General features: G+C 57.2%; 1 protein-coding gene across 1 annotated transcript in view; it reads right to left on the bottom strand.

Moving 5' to 3' along the window:
* The window catches only part of TEAD4 (TEA domain transcription factor 4), a 32,850-nt gene extending 15,847 nt beyond the window's left edge, over window positions 1-17,003 (bottom strand). Inside the window, exons 1-6 of the mRNA XM_031444300.2 lie at window positions 16,945-17,003; window positions 6,239-6,303; window positions 5,803-5,865; window positions 2,254-2,382; window positions 1,154-1,197; window positions 753-808 (exon numbers count right to left, since the gene is read on the bottom strand). Of these exons, the coding sequence (XP_031300160.1) occupies window positions 753-808; window positions 1,154-1,197; window positions 2,254-2,382; window positions 5,803-5,865; window positions 6,239-6,303; window positions 16,945-16,951 (364 nt within the window). The 5' untranslated portion in view covers window positions 16,952-17,003. The remainder of the gene's footprint in view (window positions 1-752; window positions 809-1,153; window positions 1,198-2,253; window positions 2,383-5,802; window positions 5,866-6,238; window positions 6,304-16,944) is intronic.
* Window positions 17,004-21,731: the final 4,728 nt, after the last annotated feature.

The raw sequence follows: 21,731 nt of genomic DNA, 5'->3' as shown, positions 1-21,731 counted from the left end.
TGGGTTCAATCCCCAGTCCCTCTGTTAAATAAATAAATTGAATTACCTCCTCCTCCAAAAAAAAACTTAATTGGAGAAAAAAATAAAACAAAGGCCACAGCAGTAACCCAGGCAGGACACTGAGCCGCGAAGGGAGAAGACGGACAGGAGGGCGGGAGGATGCGCTCAGAGCAGGGAAAGCCAGGCCCGACGGCAGGCGGGGCTGCTCCCAAGCCGGGAAAGGGGGTCAGGGGCGAGGATGCTGCCTTGCGCTGCGCAGTGGAAGGTGGAGGGCCCCTCCTGAGAACTGGGAAACAGGCGGGGAGCTGGCCACGCTCCTGAGAGCTGGTCACGTGGGCAGCAAGGGCGGAGGCTCCATCTGCTGTCCCAGGAGCGTTTCCTCTGCTAACCAGGGGCTCCAGGCGGGACAGCTGTGCTCTCCGGGGCTCCCTCTTGGAGGAGAGGGCTATGATGTCACAGAGGGAGGCCATTCCAGGAGCCAAGCTGGATGGGGCACCCATGCAGTGGAGTGGCCAACTTAGGGCACAGGCCCTGGCCCTTGGGCTGTGCCCGCCCTGCAAGCCTTGAGCCCCGATGGGGAGGACAAGGTGCTTGGCTCAGGGGATCGGGGTGGAGCCGGGGGGCGGGGTGCGCAGTCCGAGCAGGTGCTGGGGCAGCATCTTAAAGGGCCGGAGGTGTCCAGCTGTCGGGGCCTGGGACCAGGTCAGGAGCTTCAGGGTACGACATGCGAGGGGGCCAGACACTGCACCCACCTGGCAGAGGCAGCGACGGCTGGACAGTGTAGGTTTGTTGAGAGAAAGGTTTCACACTGTGGGAGACGGGAGAGAGGACGTGTGAGCCTGGGAGCAGGTTGCAGGTCTCGAGAAATGCCCCCTTCCCTCCCTCCCAGGCCAGCCAGAGGGCTGGTTCCTAGCTTCCTCCCCTTGGGGTCCCAAGCCTGGGCCCTGCCATATATACCCCAGATAGACTGGAGCTTCGGCAAATCTCACTCCAGGGTGCCCGAGAGCAGGAAGCCCCATCCCTAAGTGCAGACCCATCCTACAAGGCTAGCCCCAGACTGCGGCCCATCCACCCTGCGGCCTAGGTCTGTAGCATGAGTTCACGGGCCCAAGGGCAGTCGTGGGAGCAAGGGCAGCACCACGGCCATACTCACTCGTGGGATGTCCCGGCTTGGCCCGGCAAAGCTCCTTGCCAAAACTGAGGAGGCAAAAGCGCAGAATCAGCAGGGCTCCGCGTGCGCGGCCAGTGGTGCAGGGACAGGCCGGGTGGGGGCCTCGGCAGGAGGGCGAGGCTGGAGCCTGGACCCAGGGGCGGTGGGAGAGAGTTAACGCTACTGCCTCGAACCAGGCAGAGCGGCGTCCCGAAGCGTGTTGCAAGGAACTCTAGCCTCTGAAATGCCTGTCGACAAGGGGCTCCCGGGAGAGGCCCCCAGGCTCGCCAACGCGGCACTCGTCTCCTCCCTCAGAGAGAGGTCCACAGTGACAGTGGCACATGCGGCTCTGAATGGTCCTAGAGTCAAGAATCCTATTTAGATCCAACTGCCCTGATCTCCCTTATGAATGGAGTCATTGCATCCTGCAGTCTTATCTGTTTGTCACCCTGCCGAACTAGCCATCTCCAGACACACTTTGAGAAACACTGGACTAGAGGCTCGCCGAGCACAGGGCCTAAGACTGCCCTTCCCCGCGGGCTGGGGGTGGTGCAGAGGGACGTCCCAAAGACCCCTCAGTCCTGATGGCCCAGAAAACCTTGTGAGGACACAGCCCTGGGAAGGAGGGGCCTTTCTGGACTCTTCTGAGTGCAGAACAACCTGGCCACGACCTAGAGACCGGTTCTCGGGCCAAGAAGTTTAAAATTCGAGAGGTGTTACTTTGTTCCTGGACATCAGCCTCCACCGGGAAGGAGAGCGGTGCTGAGCACCCGAGGACGGAGCAGGGGCTACTCAGGACCTGCTGGTGCTGTGCCAAAGCCTGGGGCTCTCCTTCCTCTTCCGTGAACTCAGGGCCAACTCTTTAGAGCCACAGGGTCGCCGGCTAACGGGGCAGCTTCGCCCGAGTCACGGCCAAGGCCCCCAGGAAGGCAGCTCCAACACCTGCGCGGCCCCTCGGTCCTTGGTCCCTCCTTCCCCGGCTCTCCTGGCCCGAGAGGACTCGAGAGAGAAAGCGTCGCTGTGGCCAGGGCCGTGGCCCTCGCGGGGGGAGGAGCGAGAAGGACAAGGCGGTCTGGCCGCTGGCTCCAGGCGGCCACACTTACCCCTGAGACTGCCGGGTAGCCCGGGCCCCGGGCGAGGGCCATTTTACTGTGGAAGGCCGTGGCCGAGATGATCTGGGCGGACGACAGGGTAGCCATGCTCTGCAGGGCCTTGTCCTTAGCTGCCTGATCCTGGAGAGACATCGGAGGGAGGGCCTCAGCGGTGGGCTCTAGGGCAGGCTCGGGCAGGCTCGGGCAGGCGGGTCCGGGCTGGCGACAGGGACCGGGCTCCAGTCCCGGCAGTGCCGGTAGCCTGTCCTGAGACTCTGGGTAAGTGGTCACCGCCCTCATCTGTCAGAGGGGCATATTCTTGTCCTGCCCATTGCATTAGAGTTGAAAGAGATTTTGGAGACCATCTGCCAGACCACGGCTTTCATTTCTCCAACCGTGGGAACACCTGTGAACAGGGACTACCCAGGCCTCGCTCTCCTGCACCCCCACTGGCTCACGGGAGATGATGAATACATATCTGCTCAGCAGGGCTCGTCCTCGGTCACATGGACTGAGACAAGGGACGGTCTCCTGTGGCCCCCGCCTCAGTCCTGCCCTGTGGGTCTCCATACCTTGGCCCCCCACGGCCCTCGAACTTTCATGTCAGAATGTAAATACCGAGTGTCTGTCCTCTGTGGTCCAAAGGCCCCCCAAAACAGGTTCATCCTGCACAGACTCTTAACAAATCAGCACCATGACCCTGGTTGTAACAGAAATGGTAACAGTGCTTTCTTGTCTGAGCCAGTGGGTCCCCTCCGGAGCTCCCCCATCCCGGTGGTCTTCAACACCAACCATACACATTCTCTACTTCCAAAAACCTAGCAGGAGTTGTATCTTTGTCCAAAATAAGGCCACACATACAGACTGAACAGAAGTATTATTCGGGGTGAGGAGCATTATTGGGGCTAAAAGGTTGGATTATGTCAACTGGGGAGCTCTGATGAGAAAGTCTGTATCTTTATGACGAGTTTTTTTAATGCGAACAGTAAGTGGGCCCTTTATTTAGTAATCAAGCTGGGGGGACCCGAATCTGTCCTGAGTGGTAAGCAAGCTGATTGCTGAGGGAGGTCCCTGCAGCTCACAGCTGGGTTTGCACATGACTTCACTCGCCAGGTGGGTGGGCATCACCGTGGAGGAAGGCCCTGTCGGTCCAGGGGGTGCACCTAGCATCCTGCACGGTGCGGCTGTGGGGCCAGGCCCTTCCACTCGGCCTCTCAGGGACGCTCATGCTCAGGTGGCACGAGACAGCCCTGGCAGGTAAAGACCGCTGTCTTCTCACTGTGGTTCTGAACATCACAGCACTCCTGTGAGGCTGGCAGGATTCTAGGATCCCCATTTTAAGATGAAGAAACTGGGGCTCTGAGAATTTAGGGGATAGGGTGCTGAGAGTGGCCACGTGACGGTGGGCTCTGTGAGGTCTGGGGGACCCGGTAGACCAAGGAGGGGACATGCCAGGATCTGATGGCACCCACTGTCAAGACTGAGTGCCCGGGAGGCCATTCTGAGTGGTAGGGTGTCCTCAACCCACTGTCCTTCTGTGGCCAAACTTGGGCCTTGCTCTGGGGTCATCTCTGATAACCAAAGCCTCAGGCTGCCTCTTCCCAAGAAGGGAGGAGCCACACACGCCCAGAGCCCTCCCTCTAAGACATGAAAGGAGTGGCAGGCTGTGCCCTAGAAAGTCCACAGACCTCTGCAAGCAACGGCGCTGTGAGGCTGGAGACAACCCTCAGTGTCAGTGACCTGCATCCCTTCCCGGTGGCCGGTATAAAGGAACGGCCAGGGTCAGCGGGCAGCACAGGGATCTGGTGGGGGTGGGGGAGAATGGCACAGTGACCAGGCCACTGGATTCTGAGGCTGGAGGGAATCTTAGATACAACCTTGCTGACCCCTGTCATTTTACAGACAGGGAAGCTGCACAGAGCTTGAGCGGGTGGGTGAGCCGGCCAAGCGCCCGCGGCCCGGGGCAGGGTGGGGCCAGACCAAGCCCATGACCCGAGGATTTCCACCACCTTGCTGTCCACCGGGAGCTTAAGTGCTATGGACCCCAGAACCCTTGGAGACTGTGACAAAATCCTGAGATCAATCTTTTCAAAAATCTGAAAATCTGTGTATTATTTAAGGGTTTCACAGCTCCCCTTGAAGCCAGGCCAGTAGTCCACTGAAGGCTGCTCCTGGCCCCACGTCAGAGCCTGCAGCCAAGGACAGGTACAGCTCCTCGAAGCACACGTGGGCCGTGCAGCTGGGCCCCGCAGGAACCAAAAGCTCCCCTCGACGGCTCCAAACAGAACACCAGGCAATTGCTCTCCGTCTGGTCCCCTGTTGGGTCAGTCACAGGCTGACCAGAGAGAGAATGAGGAGCCGTGGTGTCTGGATACACGTGCCAGGCTGAGAGGGAGGGGCCACAGCTGCGGCCCAGCCGGCTGTCCCAGGAACAAAGGCGCGAGCGAGGGCTGGGCCGCAGCTGTGGGGGGCGGGGGCCGCTGGGCTGATGCAGGGGGAATGGAGCCGAGGGGGCAGTGGGGAGGTCCCCACCCACGCACGCGGAGCCTCCAGTGTCAAGGTCGTGGACTACGGGGCCAGACGGGGCCTCTGAGGCCCTCTAGTCCAGGGGCTTTTAAACTGCGTCCCGGGCACTTCCGGTTTTGAGAGTCATGGGGCCTGAGAGGCGACTAGGAGGAGGGATCCCTAACCGGCTTCTCGCCGACCTAGCTTTGGCCAGAGGAGCTCCTCTGGTAACGTATCCGGGTGATGTTTAATTCAGGAGAAAAATGAAAGGGGGTTTCCCCTGCTTTAAGAGAGGATTGTGGATTTACTGGTCTAGTCAAAGCCTCAGATGCTACCTCCTCCTCCCAAGCTCTGCTGTGAACACCTCTGTGATGGAAAGTGCACCCCCTCCAAGTGTTCACCTGAGGGCCCCGCCCCAGGGGCCAGGAGGTCTGAGTCCCGTGGGGACAGGACTCCTGCCAGCGGCTGGCCCCCCAGCCTGGCCCCCCGCCATGTAGCAGTCACCTGCGGGCAGACAGCCCTGCAAGATGGGGCTGATCCAGGGAGGGGGAGGAACCACCAGACCCAGAGAGGAGGGTGTAAGGAATTCCTGCAGCCCTCCCCCAGGATTGAACCCCACCCTACAACAGTGCCTCCCACTGCCAGCCTCCCAAGGGCTCTGGTCAATGGCACTACCGGACCACTGGTTCTCAAGGAATGGGGCCTGAATGGCAATCTGGCTTCTCTGAGCCATGTGATTTGGGGTATGCGTTGTCCCTCTGAGCTGCGGAGGGCAGGGAACACAGCAGGAGCCTAGCCTGTGCCTCCCAGGATGCTGTGAGCCTGGCCGTGCACACACACACACACACCTCCCAGTCAATGCCCTTCCTGCGCAGACAGAAGAGAGGTTACAAGCTGAACCCCACTTTCCTCAGCACCAACAAGCAAGCTGGCTCCACACACAAGCAGCCACTCCCTAACCCAAGAGATTTTTCCTACTGGGAAAAGACCCCAGCTCCGGGAAGGCTGGGCCACTGCAGCCCTAGGCCCTCCCTGCCCTCCTGCTGTGGGCCTTACCTTTAGCTTGGCCTGGATCTCCCGGGCTTTTCGCCGAGCCAGCACCTGGATGTGACTGGACACCTGTGGCAGGAAGAGAGGCTCCAGTTCCTACCTCCCCGACAGTCGGCTCCCGTGTGGCCTCCTCAACCCTCAGCCCTCCACAGCCCCCAGCCACATCATGACTGAATGAATGAATGGAAGGGTCAGTCGCTGACGGCCCTCGGCCCTGCCTCACCCAGCTAAATAGAAGTGCAGTCCTTCCGCTGGTCTGGAGAGGGATGGGGAGGGGTCTTCTCCCAGGTGACGGCAGCAGGGACCCCAGGGAAAGGGACCATCTGTGGCACACTCGGCAGAGCAGCCCTCCCGAGCTGGCCCCCAGAGCCCACGCCCAGTCCTGCGGGGCCGGCCCACCCTGGGCACCGGCTAGTGCTGGGGAGCCTGCCCCAGGGCCCACCTGCTTCCTGGTGCGGGTCTTCCCGGTCCGGAGCTTGATGTAGCGGGCGATCAGCTCATTCCGACCTGTGGGGACACCAACAGCCTCTCAGCGGGGGGACAAGGACCAAGGAGGTGAACAAGAGGGCCTGAGGGGCCCCTGCCCTCACCCTCTGCCCACCTGGGTGGTGCCTGGGGTGAGGATTCTGCAGATCCCCTCCTCCCCCCCTGAGATCCCAGGGGCCTCCAAGCAGCAAGAGGAAGCCGAGGCCTCGCTGAGGGACAGTAACCTGAGAGCAAGGGGACAGGGCCATGGGCCTCCTGCGGGCGGGCAGCTGGACGCACACTCGGGAAGCGCCTCGGAGCCCCCATCTCTCCCATGCAGCCTCTGCCCACCCTTACAGCCCGACAGCTGCCTCTGCTTCCGCATCCTCCTGGGGCCTCTGCTCGCGGGGGAGGCTGCTGGGGAAAGCTGGCCTTGGGCCTCCCACCGTCCCCACCACCTCCGTCAGTGAGCAGGACCTTACAGGATGTCTCGTCCTGTCTGTGGGCAGAGGGGGCAGGGGGACATAAGTGCTGAGACACAGAGCGTCTCCAGAGAGGAACCCGGGGCCCCTCATCCAGATGCAGGAGACCCAGCCGACCCCGCTCCAGCTCCAGCTCCAGCTCCAGCTCTGGCTGGACAGTCAGTAGGTCCTTCGAGCGCTTGCTGTGGGCCCAGCCTCCTAGAGTTTGCTGCTGTGAGGTCCTGCAGAACCACAGAGCCACCAGCTCCTCTCTTATTGTGAATGACACCAGGACAAGAAGTTCCTGCTTTCCAAGAGCTCACCACCCAGTCGAGGAAAGGCAGCTACCCACATGATGGCCCCACGCACACGTCAGATGGGGACCACGCCGCGTGCTCAGAGGATGGGGGCCAGCTCAGGCTGGGCAGTCGGGTGAGCCTTGAGCTCCTCCGACCACTGCTAGGATTAGACCACAAAGAAGGGCACTGGTAGGGAGACGGGGGGTGAGAGGGTTTCAGCAGGAATTGTCACCTCCTTTCCCCACCTCTGGCACCCGAGGACACAGCCACCAGCCTGCCCTGTCCCGATGGGCCCTGCTGAGCCCAGAGGGCTGCGGCGCGCAGTGAGGAAGCTGCTGCTGATGCAGGGGGCAGGCAGGACGAGACGGGTGGGCATCCGCCACCTGAGAGAGCACAGCCAAGGCCAAGCGGGCCCCCAGTTGACCTTTCCCCACTGCCAAGGCTGAATCCAGAGGCCACCCTCAGGAGGTCTCGTCTGCCAGAAAGACTTGCTGGCCTGAGAGCAGGGCGCTGGCCTGTCTGTGTCGGGAAAGGACAGGGTGGGGGGGGACACCGGACCCTGGGGACAACGACTGTGCGCTGGTCTGCCTCTAAGCCCGCCATTCAGCACGATGTCTGCTCTCAAAACATTCCAGGGAAAGGTAGTCCACAGGCTCCGTTGGCAGTCCGGTGAATGTGCCAGTCCCACCCTATGTCTATCCAGAGGCACTCACGCTGCAGCCGCGAAAGGCTGTTTTCACTGGCAGAGGGTCTGAGCATCACCAGCAGGGACTGGGAATGGCCAGGGGGCTGGGGGTTGGGGAGCCAGGCTCTAGCCCAGCAGAGCTCTGGGACCTCGGCCAGCCCCTTCCCCCTGACCTCACTCAGCTTTCTCTTCTTCAGTCTGGGCCCTGACAGCCATTTCTCACTCAAATGTGTCCAAACTGGACTGACTTCAGAAACAGACCTGAACTTTGGCTCAACGACAGCTCTCTGTGGCTCAGTTTCCTTTTCTGTAAAACAAAGGTGTCCTGAGCCCACGGGAGTCATCTAGTCCCCACGGTCCAGGGGCGGACCCCACAGGATCTATCCACCCATCCCAGCTCAGCCCCTCTCCAATCTCACGCCACCCACCCTCGGTCTCTGGGCTGTTCCTGGACGTGCAAGGCCAGTCCCACCTTGGGCCTTTGTGCAACCTGTTCTCTGCCCCAGAGGCCCCCAGGCCCACTCCCTCCCCTTCACACCCCAATGGCATCTTTGCTCAGCTGCCATTATGGGGGGGACATCTTCCCAAAACACCCCACTGAGAGCTGAGGTCACCCTCCACCCACCCTGCCTGCCCACGGCCCTCACGTCCTCCAGCGCCTTCTCCCACACCCAGTGGTTCACTTACGAAGCACCGTCTACCCCCAACTCCTGTAAGGAGGACAGCTCTGCTCCAAATACATATAGTTTATTGTATGTCAATTATATTTCAATAAAACTACTTCAAAAATTTTAATTACAAATAAAAATTTCAGGCACCCGGAAACAGGTGATCCTCCCTAACTTCACAGGGAACCCATCTCCCCGCAGGGCAGGCAGACGGAGAAACTGAGGTCAGAAAATCTGTCCCTCCGGGCCACCAGCAGACTGAGGACGAACGCCCGGCTTTGAGTCCTGGCTCAGCCACAGGCCAGCGGCACAGTGCCCGGCAGAGAAGATGCTCGGCCAGTGGGGGCTGCACTCCCAGGGCGGGCGGGCCTCCTGCACACGGTGGCACGTCCTCTGCAGTGAGCGTCAGACAGCCGCTGGGACGCCCCTGCCCGCAGCTGGCTGAGTGCCTCACTCACACGCCAGAGACGACCCCCAGGCCACAGAGACGGAGCCCCCACCCAGCCCCACAACCATGTCCCCGCCTGCTACAGGGTTCAGGCTCTGTCCCCAGACGAGCCATCCCGGCCCAGGGCACGGGGCCCACAGGAGCCAGACCCAAGTGTCCAGGTCTGTCATACTCTTCGAGTCATGCCTCTCCCCTCCCCTCCAGCGGAGACGTGGCCTCCTCTCCCGTACTGGCTCATCTCAGACCATTGATGCTGACCAGGCCCGCAGTGCTGGTCAGAGGCAGTGCCGGCAGTGGAGGACCCCCGCGTGGGAGTGGAGCACTGGGTTTCTCCGGGGCTTGGCGCCAAGGCGAGCAGACAGCTTCCTTCCTGCCTCCTGACTTCCTGCAGGGGCCAGCCTGGCCATCCTACTGCCTGCAGACGGACTCTCACCCAGGCCTGATACAGGCACAGGGAACCAGCCGCCGTGGTTTCCTCCACTCCTGTGATCACAGTAACACTAATGAACGTCTGTGGGGCACTGACAGAACAAGTAAGCTTGATTTGCATTCACACTTTCTTTTTTTTTTTAATTTTATTTAGTGTTCATTAATTTAATTGCGTGAATATTTGCAGTGCTTCTATTTTAACGGAGAGACTGGGGATTGAACTCAGGACCTCACGCAGGCCAAGCACGTGCTCTACACTGAGCTGCACCCTTCCCACCGCACTCACACTCTCAGTCCTCACGCAGCTCACGCAGCTGGTACCATCACCTTCATCCTATCGGCAGGGAAATCAGGGCACAGAGAGGTTCAGACACTTGTTCAGGGCCACAGGCCAGCAAGTGGCCGACATTTAGATCCAGGCAGACTGGTTCCAGAGCCCGCCTCTTAGATACCACAGGGTCACTTCTCTGAGTCAACATGGCATCGAGGGCCATCTCTCTCAGAAGCAGCGGAGGGACCCGGTGCCCCCAGAGGTCCTGTCTAGCCTAAGCGAGAAGAAACTGAGGCCCAGAGAGGGGAAGTGACTTATTCAAAGTCACACGCTTTCCTGGGGTCATGGGAACATCCGTTTCTAAGGCCACACCCAGGGCTTCACAATGGTTGCTTTTCCCCACAGATGCCTCCCCTGGCTGGGCTGGGGGTCTCCTCTGCCAGAGACCATTCTGCTCCGCCCCTCTGGACCAGTCCCCCCGATTCCCTGGGTCTCTGCATGGAGTAGGTCCTCAGCGATGTCTCACTGGCCTCTCCCCTGACCCCGGCCCAGGTCCGGGAGGAAAAGCCAACTATGTGGACCAAGAGCCTGCCCACCTGTCTTCACTCTCTCCTGACAGCGGTACGCAGGGCCCTGGATGACAGACACCAGGAGGCCCACAGAGCCTGGGGGAGAAGCAGAGCGCAGGGAGTGCAGCCCCGGCGAAGGCAGCAAGTGAAGCGCCAGCAGGAAGAGACCAGGAGGAAACCCGGGTGAGTCAGTGGGGAGGCACGAGGCCCGCACCCGGTCCCAGCTCCGCCACTCGCTGCCTCGCCGCAGGCCTCCGCCCCTCCGGTGGCTGAGATCACGGGCTGGGGAAGCAGGGGCCAGTGGGGCAGCTGGGCATTGCAGCGTGGCAGGTGGCCTTGGCTTGGGTGGGGCTGGAAAGGACACCCCAGACTGCGGCCCATCTGTCAGAGGACATGTGTCCAACAGCACCCAGCTCACAGCCACGGCCCCACCCCACCATGGGCAAGGACGGCCCATGGCACAAAGGACTGAAGGTGGGACACGCCACACCGAGTGACCCCCACTTTGCACGAACCCCACACCCAGATCACGCATGTCCTGCCAGCCACCCCGGGCTGTCCCCCAGTCACACAGGAGCAGGAAAATTATTGTCCTATCTGCAAAATCCTCTGGGACAGGCCTTCAGTGTCTCATTTCCTCCCTGTACCAGCCTCCCCCCAGGCTGTAAACATGTTAAATGTTTCTTCCACTTACTAAGAGTCAGCAAAGACAGTTGTTACGTCTACTAGAGTTGATAAGGTCCTGTAAGAACTAAGGCTGTTCATTTTTCAAAGTTGTAAAGGGCGTGAGCTTCCCCACCAAGAGACAGATCTGCCCAAGTAGGATCTTTGCTGTGGGAGAGAGCCCTGTGCAGGAGCGCAGCTCACAGCTCACCCCTCAGGCTGGGGCCCCGCCCTGATGCCCGCAGCCTGGCCTGGGGGCCTCTCTGGCTGGGATCAGCTGGGACTATAAACACCTGCAGCTGGAGGCAGAGGCTATTTGTGGAGAAGAAACTTTTCAGGCCTGACATCCAAGCTGTTACCACCATTGTCCCTGGAGGGCTCTGAGGCTTCTGGTGAAATCCTGCCCCGGCTTCAAGGCCCCCGGCTTCCGGGGCCCCGCCCAGCTGGGCGTGCCCCACCCAGGTGGGCGTGCCCCCTCTCACCTCCAAGCTTGGTGCACAGGGTATGTGCCTTCCTGGGCTCAATTCATTTGAGCTCCTTGAGGGCAGGGAAGATGTCCCCTCCAGTTCTGCAGCATGCACCCCACCCCAACTCTTCCCTGGGCGCCTCTCATCCCAGCAGCTGCGCTGAAAATAGTGTCTTCTTCCAACAAGCACCGAAAAACTACTGAACATCACTAACCTTCGGGAAATGCAAATCCAACCATGAGATACCACCTCACACCCACTAGAATGGTTACTGAAAAAAAAAAAAAGGAAAGTAACAAATGTTGGAGAGGATGTGAAGAAACTGAAACACTTGTATGTTGCTGGCAGACTGTAAAACGGTGCAGCCACTTGTGGGAGATAGCCTGGCAGTTCTTTAAAAAGTTAAAAAGAGTCATATGATCCAACAATTCCACTTGCATTGACGGCAGGGACGGGCACTTGCACACACGTGTTCTAGCAGCATTGTTCACAACAGCCAAAAGGTGGAAACGCCCACATGTACATCATAGATAAATGGATCCACAAAACATGGTCTATGTATACAGTGGAATATTATTCAGCTATAAAAAAAGAAGGAAGTCCTGACACCCGCTACAACACGGATGAACCTTGAAGACACTGCTAAGAGAAATAATCCAGACACAGAAAGGCGTGTGTTGTAAGATTCCACTGCTGTGATACGTACTTAGAACAGGCAAATTCATAAAGACAGGGAGCAGACTAGAGGTCCCCAGGGCCTGGTGCGGGGGGGACGGGAGTTATGTTTAATGGGTACAGAGTTTCTGCAGGGAAGAGCGAGAAAGCTCTGGAGACGGAAGGAGGTGATGGCAGCCCAGCCGTGTGAATGGACTTACTGCCACTGACCTGGACACTTCCAAATGGTCACAGTGGGAAATTTTATGTTGTGCATATTTCCCCACAGTAAAGTAATAAATAAGTAAAACAAAAAACTCCCCAAAGGTAAGAGTCATATTATTATCCTCATTTTTCATGGGGAAACTGAAGCTGAGAAGAGGTGATCCACCAGCCAAGGTCACACTGGCCGCTGGACAGAGAGCAGGTTGAACAGAGGCTCACACCACCAGGCCTCTGGAAGCAGGAAGCCAGGTTCCAGGCCACAAGAGGGAGAAGCAGAGCCCAGCAGCGGAGGACCCAAGGGTCGCAGCGGGGAAGCGGGGCAGGAGGAGCCAGGATGAGGCTCCCTGACCTGCCCCATTGTCCCAGTGACCAGAGGCCTGACCTGGCTGCAGCCTCCGCTCTGCCTCTCGTCAGCTGACTGACTCGCCTCCGACGGTCCCTCATCCCTGCACTCTGCCCAGATCCCCAAGGCGACCCCCGATCCCCCAGGCAAAGCTCCGCTTCTGCGCCAAGCCTCACTCTCCTTGCAGCCCCGCCAAAGCCAGCTCAAGTTCCACCTCTTTCCAGAAAGCCTCCAAGATGACCCAGCCCTCGGCTGCCTAGCCAGAGACGACCTAAGTGCCATCTGTGACTTTCCAAAGACGTCCTCCCGCCTCTCCCTCAACCACGAGGCCGGAGAGAACAGAGACAAGGCCCCCAGCCAGGCCTGGGTCAGAGCGGCAGGTGCTTGATGGGAACTGACGGACAGCTAACAGGCCACGAGGCCCCAGGAGATGAGGGGGCAAGGACAGGAGAGGCACAGAGACTTGGGAGACCCAAGAGCAACTCCAGGAGGGCAAGGGGCCCGGCAGGCGGGCAGAGGGGAAGGAAGGAAGGCCTGGAGCAAGCCAGAGCCGGCCTGGCCACCTGCACCCGGAGGGAGAGCGGGCCAGCCAGGGCCAGCCGGGAGAAGCTGTCCCATGCTCACCTCCCATCACCTGCCCACGGGGCTAGAGCAAGGCTGGACAAGGAGGTCAGAGCAACCAGCGTGGCAGTGCCAGGGAGAGGGTCACACCGTGACAGGGCGAAACTGGAGGCTGCCATGGGCCGAAGAGGGCTGGCATCCCTGGTCCACGGGCATGGGAGGCTCGGCGCCAGTCTGTCCTGCACCCACGTGGCACCTGCATGTCTGCCTGGCCCTGGTCGGGGCACCCTGCTTGGGGTGTGCGGGGGCAGGCTGGGGGCCGGCCTGACCCTGTCCTCAGTGTCTCCAGGTCTCACATCCTCCTTGGACAGTCTGCTCTTCTTCCTGCCTGAGGCCGGCTGCCCCGTCGGGTGGGCCCACCTGGAAATCAGCTGAGGTCTCCAGATGTGGGGCGTGGGAGAGTAAAGACCAGGGCTCTGAGGGCTGAGGATGGGCTGGGGCTCCAAGGACTGCCCGAGCGGGTCCTCAAGGGAGAAGGAGGAGATGGTGGGGGCGGGGGAGCAGCCTGCAGGAGACGAGGTCTGAGTCAGCTTGGCGGCTGGTCCTGTCCTGTGTGTGCCCCCTCAGCCCATCCCACACATGGGGCTGAGCTCAGAGCTATATATACCCCCCAGCTGGGCCACTCCGCTCTGCCTGGAGCCCCTGTCACCTCCCTGCGAGGCCCTGCCTTGGCTCAGCCCCCGGGCCTGTAAGACAAGATGGGGACGGGGGTGGGCCTGCATCTGGGCCCCAGAAGGATGTGTACCATGGGGGACAGGTGCCGAGGGGGCTGGGCCAGTCACCAGACTCCGCAGAACAGCCTCCATCCTCCTGCCCAGAGCCTGACCCACCTGAGCCGGGGCCAAGCGGGAGGCAGGGCTGGCTTCGCAGAGGGCCACTCAGGGTGACAGGTGACGGCGCACACTGAGCCCCACTCTCCCACCTGAGTGGCTCTGGGAAAAGCTCTCGGTGTCTCTGAGCTTCTCTTTGCAACTGCAGAGGCTGTAGCCTCCCTGCTCTCCCGCAGAGAGACAGGAGCCCATCACCAAGAGGCTCGCAGCCTCAGGCCCTCTCCTCTCTTCCTCCTCCGCTGTGGTCCCCCAACCCCGGGCCCTCCTCGTCCCTCAGCACGGGGGAAGGAGAGCCACAAAGGACACCAGCAAGGCCAGGACAGTTCGCCAAACACCATTTCTTCCCACTTCCCCCACCCATGGCTCCTCTCCTGCCGCACGGAATTCCAACCCAGGGCCTGGAGGTGCTGGAAGTCACAGCCTTGCCTTTTCCAAACCCTGGTCCAGTCGCAAGCATCAGGTAACCAAGGATAAAGCCTCTTAACTCCGATACCTTTCTGTGTGAATATGGATAGAAATATTCACACCCTTAACGACTAAAAAAACTGAAGCATCCACCCAAATAAATGTCCATCAGCTGGGTGAGCAGATAAACCCCATGGGGTATCCATCCACACAACGGAATGTGATTCAGTCCTAAAGAGGAAGGAAGGTCTGACACCTGCTACGACGTGCAGGAACCGTGAGGACGTGATGCTCAGGAAAACAAGCCAGTCACAAAAGGACGCGTACCGTGCGGCTGCACTTCTGTGAGGTCCCTGGAGGAGTCATAGCCGTAGAGACGGAAAGTGTTTGGTGGGGACCAGGGGCTGGGGGAGGGGCAGGTGGGAGTTAGTGTTCAATGGGGACAGAGTTTCCGTTTGGGAGGATGAGAAAGTTCTAGAGACGGATGGTGGTGATGGTTGAACAACAATGTGACTGCACTTAAGGCCACTGGGTTGTATACTTGAAAGTGGCTAACACGGTATATTTTATGTTCTGAATTTTTTGCCACCACGTACAAAGGAACAGCTCTGAATCCACAATCTGGCCCACGGTGGCCCTCCGTGCTCTGTCCCTTCCGGACCTGGGATCCCCTTACCTCCCTCCCTGTGCCAACACCTCTTGCACACCTGTGTTTGCCAGACCATTTGTCCCTTTTAAGCAGGAAGATGAATCCTGAGAGGTGTCTGGGCACCAATCACGGCCCCACCCAGGGACCCTGACAGCTTTCCAGCCACACCCCCGCGCCTCCTCACCCTCACGTGTCCCCCTGTGACCTACACCCACCCCGCCTCCCAAGCAGTGGGAAGAGCCCAGGACCCGGAGCTCCTCCCTCCCCAGCTCCACGGGGATAGCCTACGTCAAGCAGTCCCAGCCCAGCACCGGCAGGTACACGGCAGCTGTCTCCTCCATGAGGCTTCCACGGGGACCCAAAGTCAGAAGCAACCATTAGAACCGGAAGTGGTTAGAGGGCGGCACGGGGGCCGACCTGGGGTGTGGAGGCCGCAGAAGTGGGGTCCCAGCAGAGTCATGGCGGCGGGGCTGGCAAGTCACCTGGTGACTGAGAGCAGACCTGGGGTCCGGCTCAAAACTTTGCTTCTCCAACAAGAGAAAGGACCCTCTGGCCTTGTAGGGATGGGGTCGCTAAAGGACGAAGTAGGCGCTCCACCCTGGGCCGGTGACAAAGCAGATCTGAGTTTAGTCAGTTGAGCTGAGCCGCACAGTGTCCCCCAACATTCACGTCCACCCGGACCCTCAGAATGTGGCCTTGTTTGGAAACAGGCCACATTCACAGACGTCATGAGTTAAGATGAGGTCGTGCTGGATTGAGGTGGGCCCAAAATCCCAGTGACTGGCTCCCTATAAGGGAAGAGGGCCCAGAGACACGCAGAGAGGACGGCCATGTGACAACAGGAGCAGAGCCGGGAGGCACGCAGCCGCAAGCTAAGGACACCGAGGGCTGCCAGCTGCCACCAGAATCTGGGAGGCACAGAACACACCCTCCTCAGAGTCCCTGAGACGAGCCAGCCCTACAGACCCCTCAGGTTCAGGCTTCCACCTTGGGACCTGCGAGATGGTACATTTTTCCGGCATCGAGGCGCACCCTGGACGTGCAGTGATTTCTCACAGCAGTCCGAGGAGGTATCGTCGGCCCCCATGGGCCCTCACACAGTGGCCTCCAAACGGCTGACAAAGTATCTGTGCCGGGGGAGGGGAGGCCGGGGAGGGGGGCGCCGGTGGGGTGCACCTGTGAGGGGGGGTCTGAACGGAAGCCCCGCGGGGTGGGAACCTGGCCTGGGGCCATCTCTTGGGAGCAGGGTGAGACCCTCTGTTGTCAGCGGTTCCTGACAGTCACGGAGACGCCCCCCGGCTCCTGCCCAAGATGGCTGTTTCAAGCTGGGGGTCCTGGGGAACTTTGCAGTGGCAATGAAAGACGCCCGGGCCTTCCATCGGCTGCTCAGGGTTTGTGTTTCTTCCTCAGATGCTCTCTTCCGTCCAAAAGTCAACACAGCCCCAGGCAGACCGCCTGGTCCTCTCACGGGACTGCTGGACACGCCGTCTCTGTCTGTCGCGCATCGCTGGCCTTCCCTGATCGCTCTCGGCTGGAGGGGACTCTGCCGTCTGCCTTGTGTGCCGGTGCATGTGTGCCCACCCCCACCACACTGGGGTAGGGACTAGACCTGCCCTTACCTGGCACTCAGAAGCCTTACGAGCGAGGGAGTGAGGGAACGAGCCAGGACCACCTTCCTAACTGCCCTTCACACAAAGGGGGAAGCTGGGAGAAGACCAGGAATTTGCCTGGGAGGTGGCTGGTGGGATTTTCCCAGTCTGCCCTGGGGGGATGTTCTGTTTTTCCAGGTCTTGCACCACCACCTTCTCACCACCCTCCCCGCCCACCCATCCCCTGGGAGCCCAAGAAAGAGTTCAGGAGTGTCCACCTGGGAGAAGCCCCAAGAGGCCACCCACCCACCACCACCTGGAGGGGACTGCGTGGCTATGCAGGGGCTGTTTTCAGGGCTGCACCATGAGTTGGGGGGCCTGCTGCCCAGGCCCAGCAGACTCCTTACCGTACATCTTGCCCTCGTCCGACAGGATGATCTTGCGCCGACCGCAGGGCGGGTAGATGGCCAGGGCCTCCTGGAAGCTCTGCTCGATGTCAGGGCTCCACACGCCCTCCGCGTCATTGTCGATGGGCTTGTCCAGAGCCTGGCTGCCCCCAGAGACGTTGCTCCCCTCGGGGGAGTTGGGAGAGCTCCACTCGTTGGAGGTAATGGTGCCGGCCTTGCCCTCCAAGGCTCCGCTTGGAGGAGCGCCCGTTGGACCTGTTTGGGCAGAAGCCATGGCATTGGTGGACAGCTGTGTGGACGGGGGACCCCGGGAGTGCCACCCCCAGGACCAGGTGCCCAGAGGGAAAGGCCAGCGATCCCAGGGGACAGAGAGTGAGGTGGAAGGTCTAGGGGGTCGAGGGCAGGTCATGTCCCCCACCCCCGCAGCCCTCAACTTCTCACCCTGTCAAAGGAGCTCAGTGACCAAGAACTCTCTGACCATGACCCTAAGAACCCAGATGGGCTGAGAAGTCAGAGACAAGGACCAAGTGCAGGGATGGTCCACATTAAGCCAAAGAGGGGCCGAAGGATGCAGCATACTGGGCACTGCTGCTGGAGCACAAAGCGGTGCGACCACTAGGGAAACAGTATGGAGGCCCCTCAGAAAATCAAAACTAGAAGTACCCTGTGACCCAGCAGTTCTCCTTCTGGGTACACACCCGAAAGAACTGAAAGCAGGGTCTCAAAGAGACACTTGTGCACCCACGTTCACAGCAGCACGATCCACAACGGCCAGGAGCGGGGAGCAGCCCGGGTGTCCATGGACGGACGGCGGATAAACCAAACGTGGTGCCACATGCAGTGGGGTACGAGCTTGAAAAAGGAAGACAGTTCTGACCCACGCCACAGCACGGATGAACCTGAGGACATTATCCTAAGTGACAGTCACAGAAGACAGTCACAGAAGACAAATGCTGTGTGCCTCCACGTGTATGACGTACTAAGAGTCGCCGACGTCACAGAGACAGACCGTGGAATGGCGGTTACCAGGGGCAGGGGAGGAGCAGGCGCGAGGCGCTGTTTAATGGGTATGGAGCTTGGCTTCTGCAAGACGGAAAGGTTCCGGAGATCTGCTGAACAACAGTGTGAATATACTTCTCACACTACTGAACTGTACGCTCAAAAATGGCTAAGATGATAGACGGTGTGTGCTTTTTACCACAATCAAAAATTTAAATTAAAAGAAGCATGCAAAAACAAAACGCAGGCCACCAATTCTCCTAGTCCATCCCAGCTCGGGCTCTTTTTAGAGGAAGAGTCTAGCCCTGGCAGATTCTCACGTGTCGGGGCTACAGCAGGGCTGACCTCCTGGTGCCTCCAGGTGACAATACAGCCCTGCCCTAGCCACCAGCATGTGACAAACCCAGCGACCTCTTGGCGCCAACTGTCCAAGCTGTGAATTTCTGGACATGATTCTCAGGGGCTTGGGAAGGACGACATCCCAGTCATTTTAAGGCAGTTTTTGAGTTACGAGCACCAGATGGGAACCATTTATCTCCCAAGGCCCTCCCCGAGATCCCGGCAGCCCTGCTCTCCCGGCAACCAAGCACATCTGCAAGGGAGGACCTCTCCCCATCACACACGTCACCCCTTTTCTTCTCCCCCATTGGCCAGGAGGAACAGTGTGGTCCAGCAGCCCAAACCCAGGGCTAGGAGTCTAAATACCCACTTCCATCCAGGGCTCTTGGAGATAAGACCTTCCCAGAGCGCTCCTCACCCTCTCCCCCTTCCCCAGGCCTGTGAGAGGCACACCATTGCTCACAGATGGGTGGGTATGAGAGTGAGTGTGGTCAAGTTCACGGTGGACGAGAGGATGTCGAGTGGGGGCCAGCACATCCTGGGAGGGTGTGGAGGTTCTAAGGAGCTGAGCCTGGGTGCTGGCACAGACGTGAGGGTGGAAGGAGGTTATAACCACTGAAATTCAAAGCAGGAACCCTTGAGGAAACCAATCCCCTCAGCTTGCTGATGAGGGCACAGACCAGAAAGGCCTAGGGACATGCCTGAGGTCACGCAGCAGATCAGGACTACAGCTGGGTGTCCACCCTCCAGGGTCCCGCGTCTTCTAGCAAAACAAGTGTGACTTCCTTTCTGTGGCTCTTAAAATAAATTTCCCTCAAAGCGTGTCTGAGGGGGTCACCTGATCTGGAAGAAACTAGCTTATTCTCCACCAGAAATTCTGGTCTTGATCCTACTGTGAACGTGGGAACATTTTTCTGTACCATCTGAAACAAACTTCTGTCAAGAGTTCCTAACTTTAATTCCTGGCAATATGGTAGAAAAGAAGATTTTTAAAACTCTCATTCTATAAAAGAAATTTAGAAACAATAAAATTAAACATAAGAAATACACTTTTAAATGTGTAGCTGAAAAAAAAAAATGCATAGTAAAGTAAAAAAGCAAAGAGGCCCCCAAACGAGAGAATTCTAAGCTGTAGCAATTACCCAACGCGCTGTCAAGACAGCTCCAGGACGGAGGGGGCGACGCCGGTCTTAGTAACGAGGCCTCTGGGTTTTAGCAGCCACCCACATGAGACCTTACACCTGAGAGACACCGGGGGTCGGAACTGAGGACAATACCTCAGTCCTCAGAGGAAAGGTAGACTATTGACAAAGTATGACAAGGAAGATTTGGCCTACACCCTAGGTATAAAAAAGAATTGTCTCTCCTAAGAATCTGTAGCCAAGGGCCTGCCCTTAAGTGGATTTGAGATTTGAGTTTTCTATTACTCAGGAGCCAAGGCTGAAAATCTCTGAAAAGACAGCCTTAACGCAGACTGCAGAGATCAAAATCCTCACTAAAGGATCTCAAAACCCAAAATGACAACATTTAAGTGAAAATAATCCACCATGATCAAGATTTAATGGGATTGGATCCCCAAGAACTATGATAATTGAACAATCTGGTAAAAACTATTACATAATTGTATTTAAAATGATTATTGACTTAAACAAGGAATTGGAAAGATGAGAATTAGACACTACCAAAAAATACAAAGCAGACTGGAAGAAGAACCAAATGAAATATTTAGAAATAAACATTTTAGTCACTGAAGTTAAAAACTCAATGTGGTAGCTCACAGTGAAAAAAAAAATGTGGCAATGAATATACGTATGTTCAGGTATAACTGAAAAACTGTGCTCTACACTGGAATTTGACACAACATTGTAAGATGGCTATAACTCAATTAAAAAAAAGTTAAAAAAAAAACCCAATGGTTGAGAATAACAGCAATTAGACACAGCTAGAGAAAGAATTAATAACCTGGAAGATTATCTCAGGATAGTTCATAAATGCTTTAAAAAGAATGCAAATAAAGAGCAAGAGCACAATAAGGCAGTTCAACATACCTTCAACTGACATTTGAGAAAGAGAGAACACAGAAAATGAAGCAGAACAACAATCTAAAAAATAATGGCAGGGAATTCCCCAGGATTAAGGAAACACACGAACCCTCTGATTCAGGAACCACACCGAATCCTAAGCAAGATAAATTCACATAAAATAAACCCATATCATAGAGACACTGAAGAACACCAAGGACAGAGAGTCCGCCTTGAAGAGCAGATTACTGACGAGGGAAGGACTATCACACTGACTGTGCGCACTGACGATGAACTTCTCAACGAGCAGATCCAAGACAACACCTCCCAACTGCAGAGACAGGAGCAACTGTCAGCCTCGGGTTCGACGCCCAACCTAAGTATCACTCAAGGATGAACACTGAACACCTGAAACTAACATTGTAAATCGACTACACTTCAGTAAAACGTAAGAATAAAAAATAAATAAATGAAAACAATTTTTAATTAAAACCTTTTAATGAGATTCCGTAGAGAAAAAAAGAATGAACATTAAGTAAAATCATTTTCAGGTAAAGATGGAGAGAATTCAGTAGTAACAGACCTTCACTGTGGGGGAAAAAAATAGTAAAGGAGGTATCTGAAAAAAAAAAAAAAGGGACCTGGTATGAAAAGGTACTACATACACGGAAGAGTAATGAAGCAAGGGGACTTGCTTGTTATTTGTAAAAGTAACACAGTGAATCAGGGGCGAGGGGTGTAGCTCAGTTGGTAAAGCGTGTGCTGAGCATGCACAAGGTACTTGGTTCGATTCCCAGTACCTCCATTTGAAAAAGAAAAAAAAAAAGACAGTGAGTCTAAATACTAACTACATAAAAATAACAACGAAGACAACTAAATGTGGCTGTGCAATGCATACATACACACACATACACCCAGAAAAATCTGAACCGTAAGTTCAGAAGATGCATTTGATACAATTCAAGACCCATGCACAATAAAAACTCTTAGCAAACTACTGGAAACAAAAGGAACTGCCTTCATCTGACAAAAGGTTTTTTCCAAAAACTTACTGGGATATTATGATTTATAATAAGAAGTATGTATTTGGTCTTTGTCCCGTTTCTGGCATGAAGCTCCCAAAACCCTTAATAGACATAAAGGTGTCATTTTATATGGGAATGAGGTGCACCTGAGGATGGGGGCTGGTGGCCAGGAGAACCAACCAAATGATCAGAGGGAGGAACTTTCAGCCCCACCCACCCAAACTCTGGGGAGGGGAGGGGGTGGGAGGTTGAATTAATCACCAGTGACCCACAATTTAATCAATCATGCCCTTGTAATGAAGCCTCCATAACAACAGGAAAGGAGAAGGTTCTGAGAGCCTCTGAGCTGATGAACACGTGAAGATTTGGGGAGAAGCTCTGTGCCCTTTCCCCAGACCTCACC

This window comes from Camelus dromedarius, chromosome 25, assembly GCF_036321535.1.
Source record: "Camelus dromedarius isolate mCamDro1 chromosome 25, mCamDro1.pat, whole genome shotgun sequence".
NCBI classification, from domain to species: Eukaryota; Metazoa; Chordata; class Mammalia; order Artiodactyla; family Camelidae; genus Camelus; species Camelus dromedarius.
The sequence above is the reverse complement of the archived record's forward strand: the minus strand, read 5'-3'. Positions and strand labels throughout refer to the sequence as shown.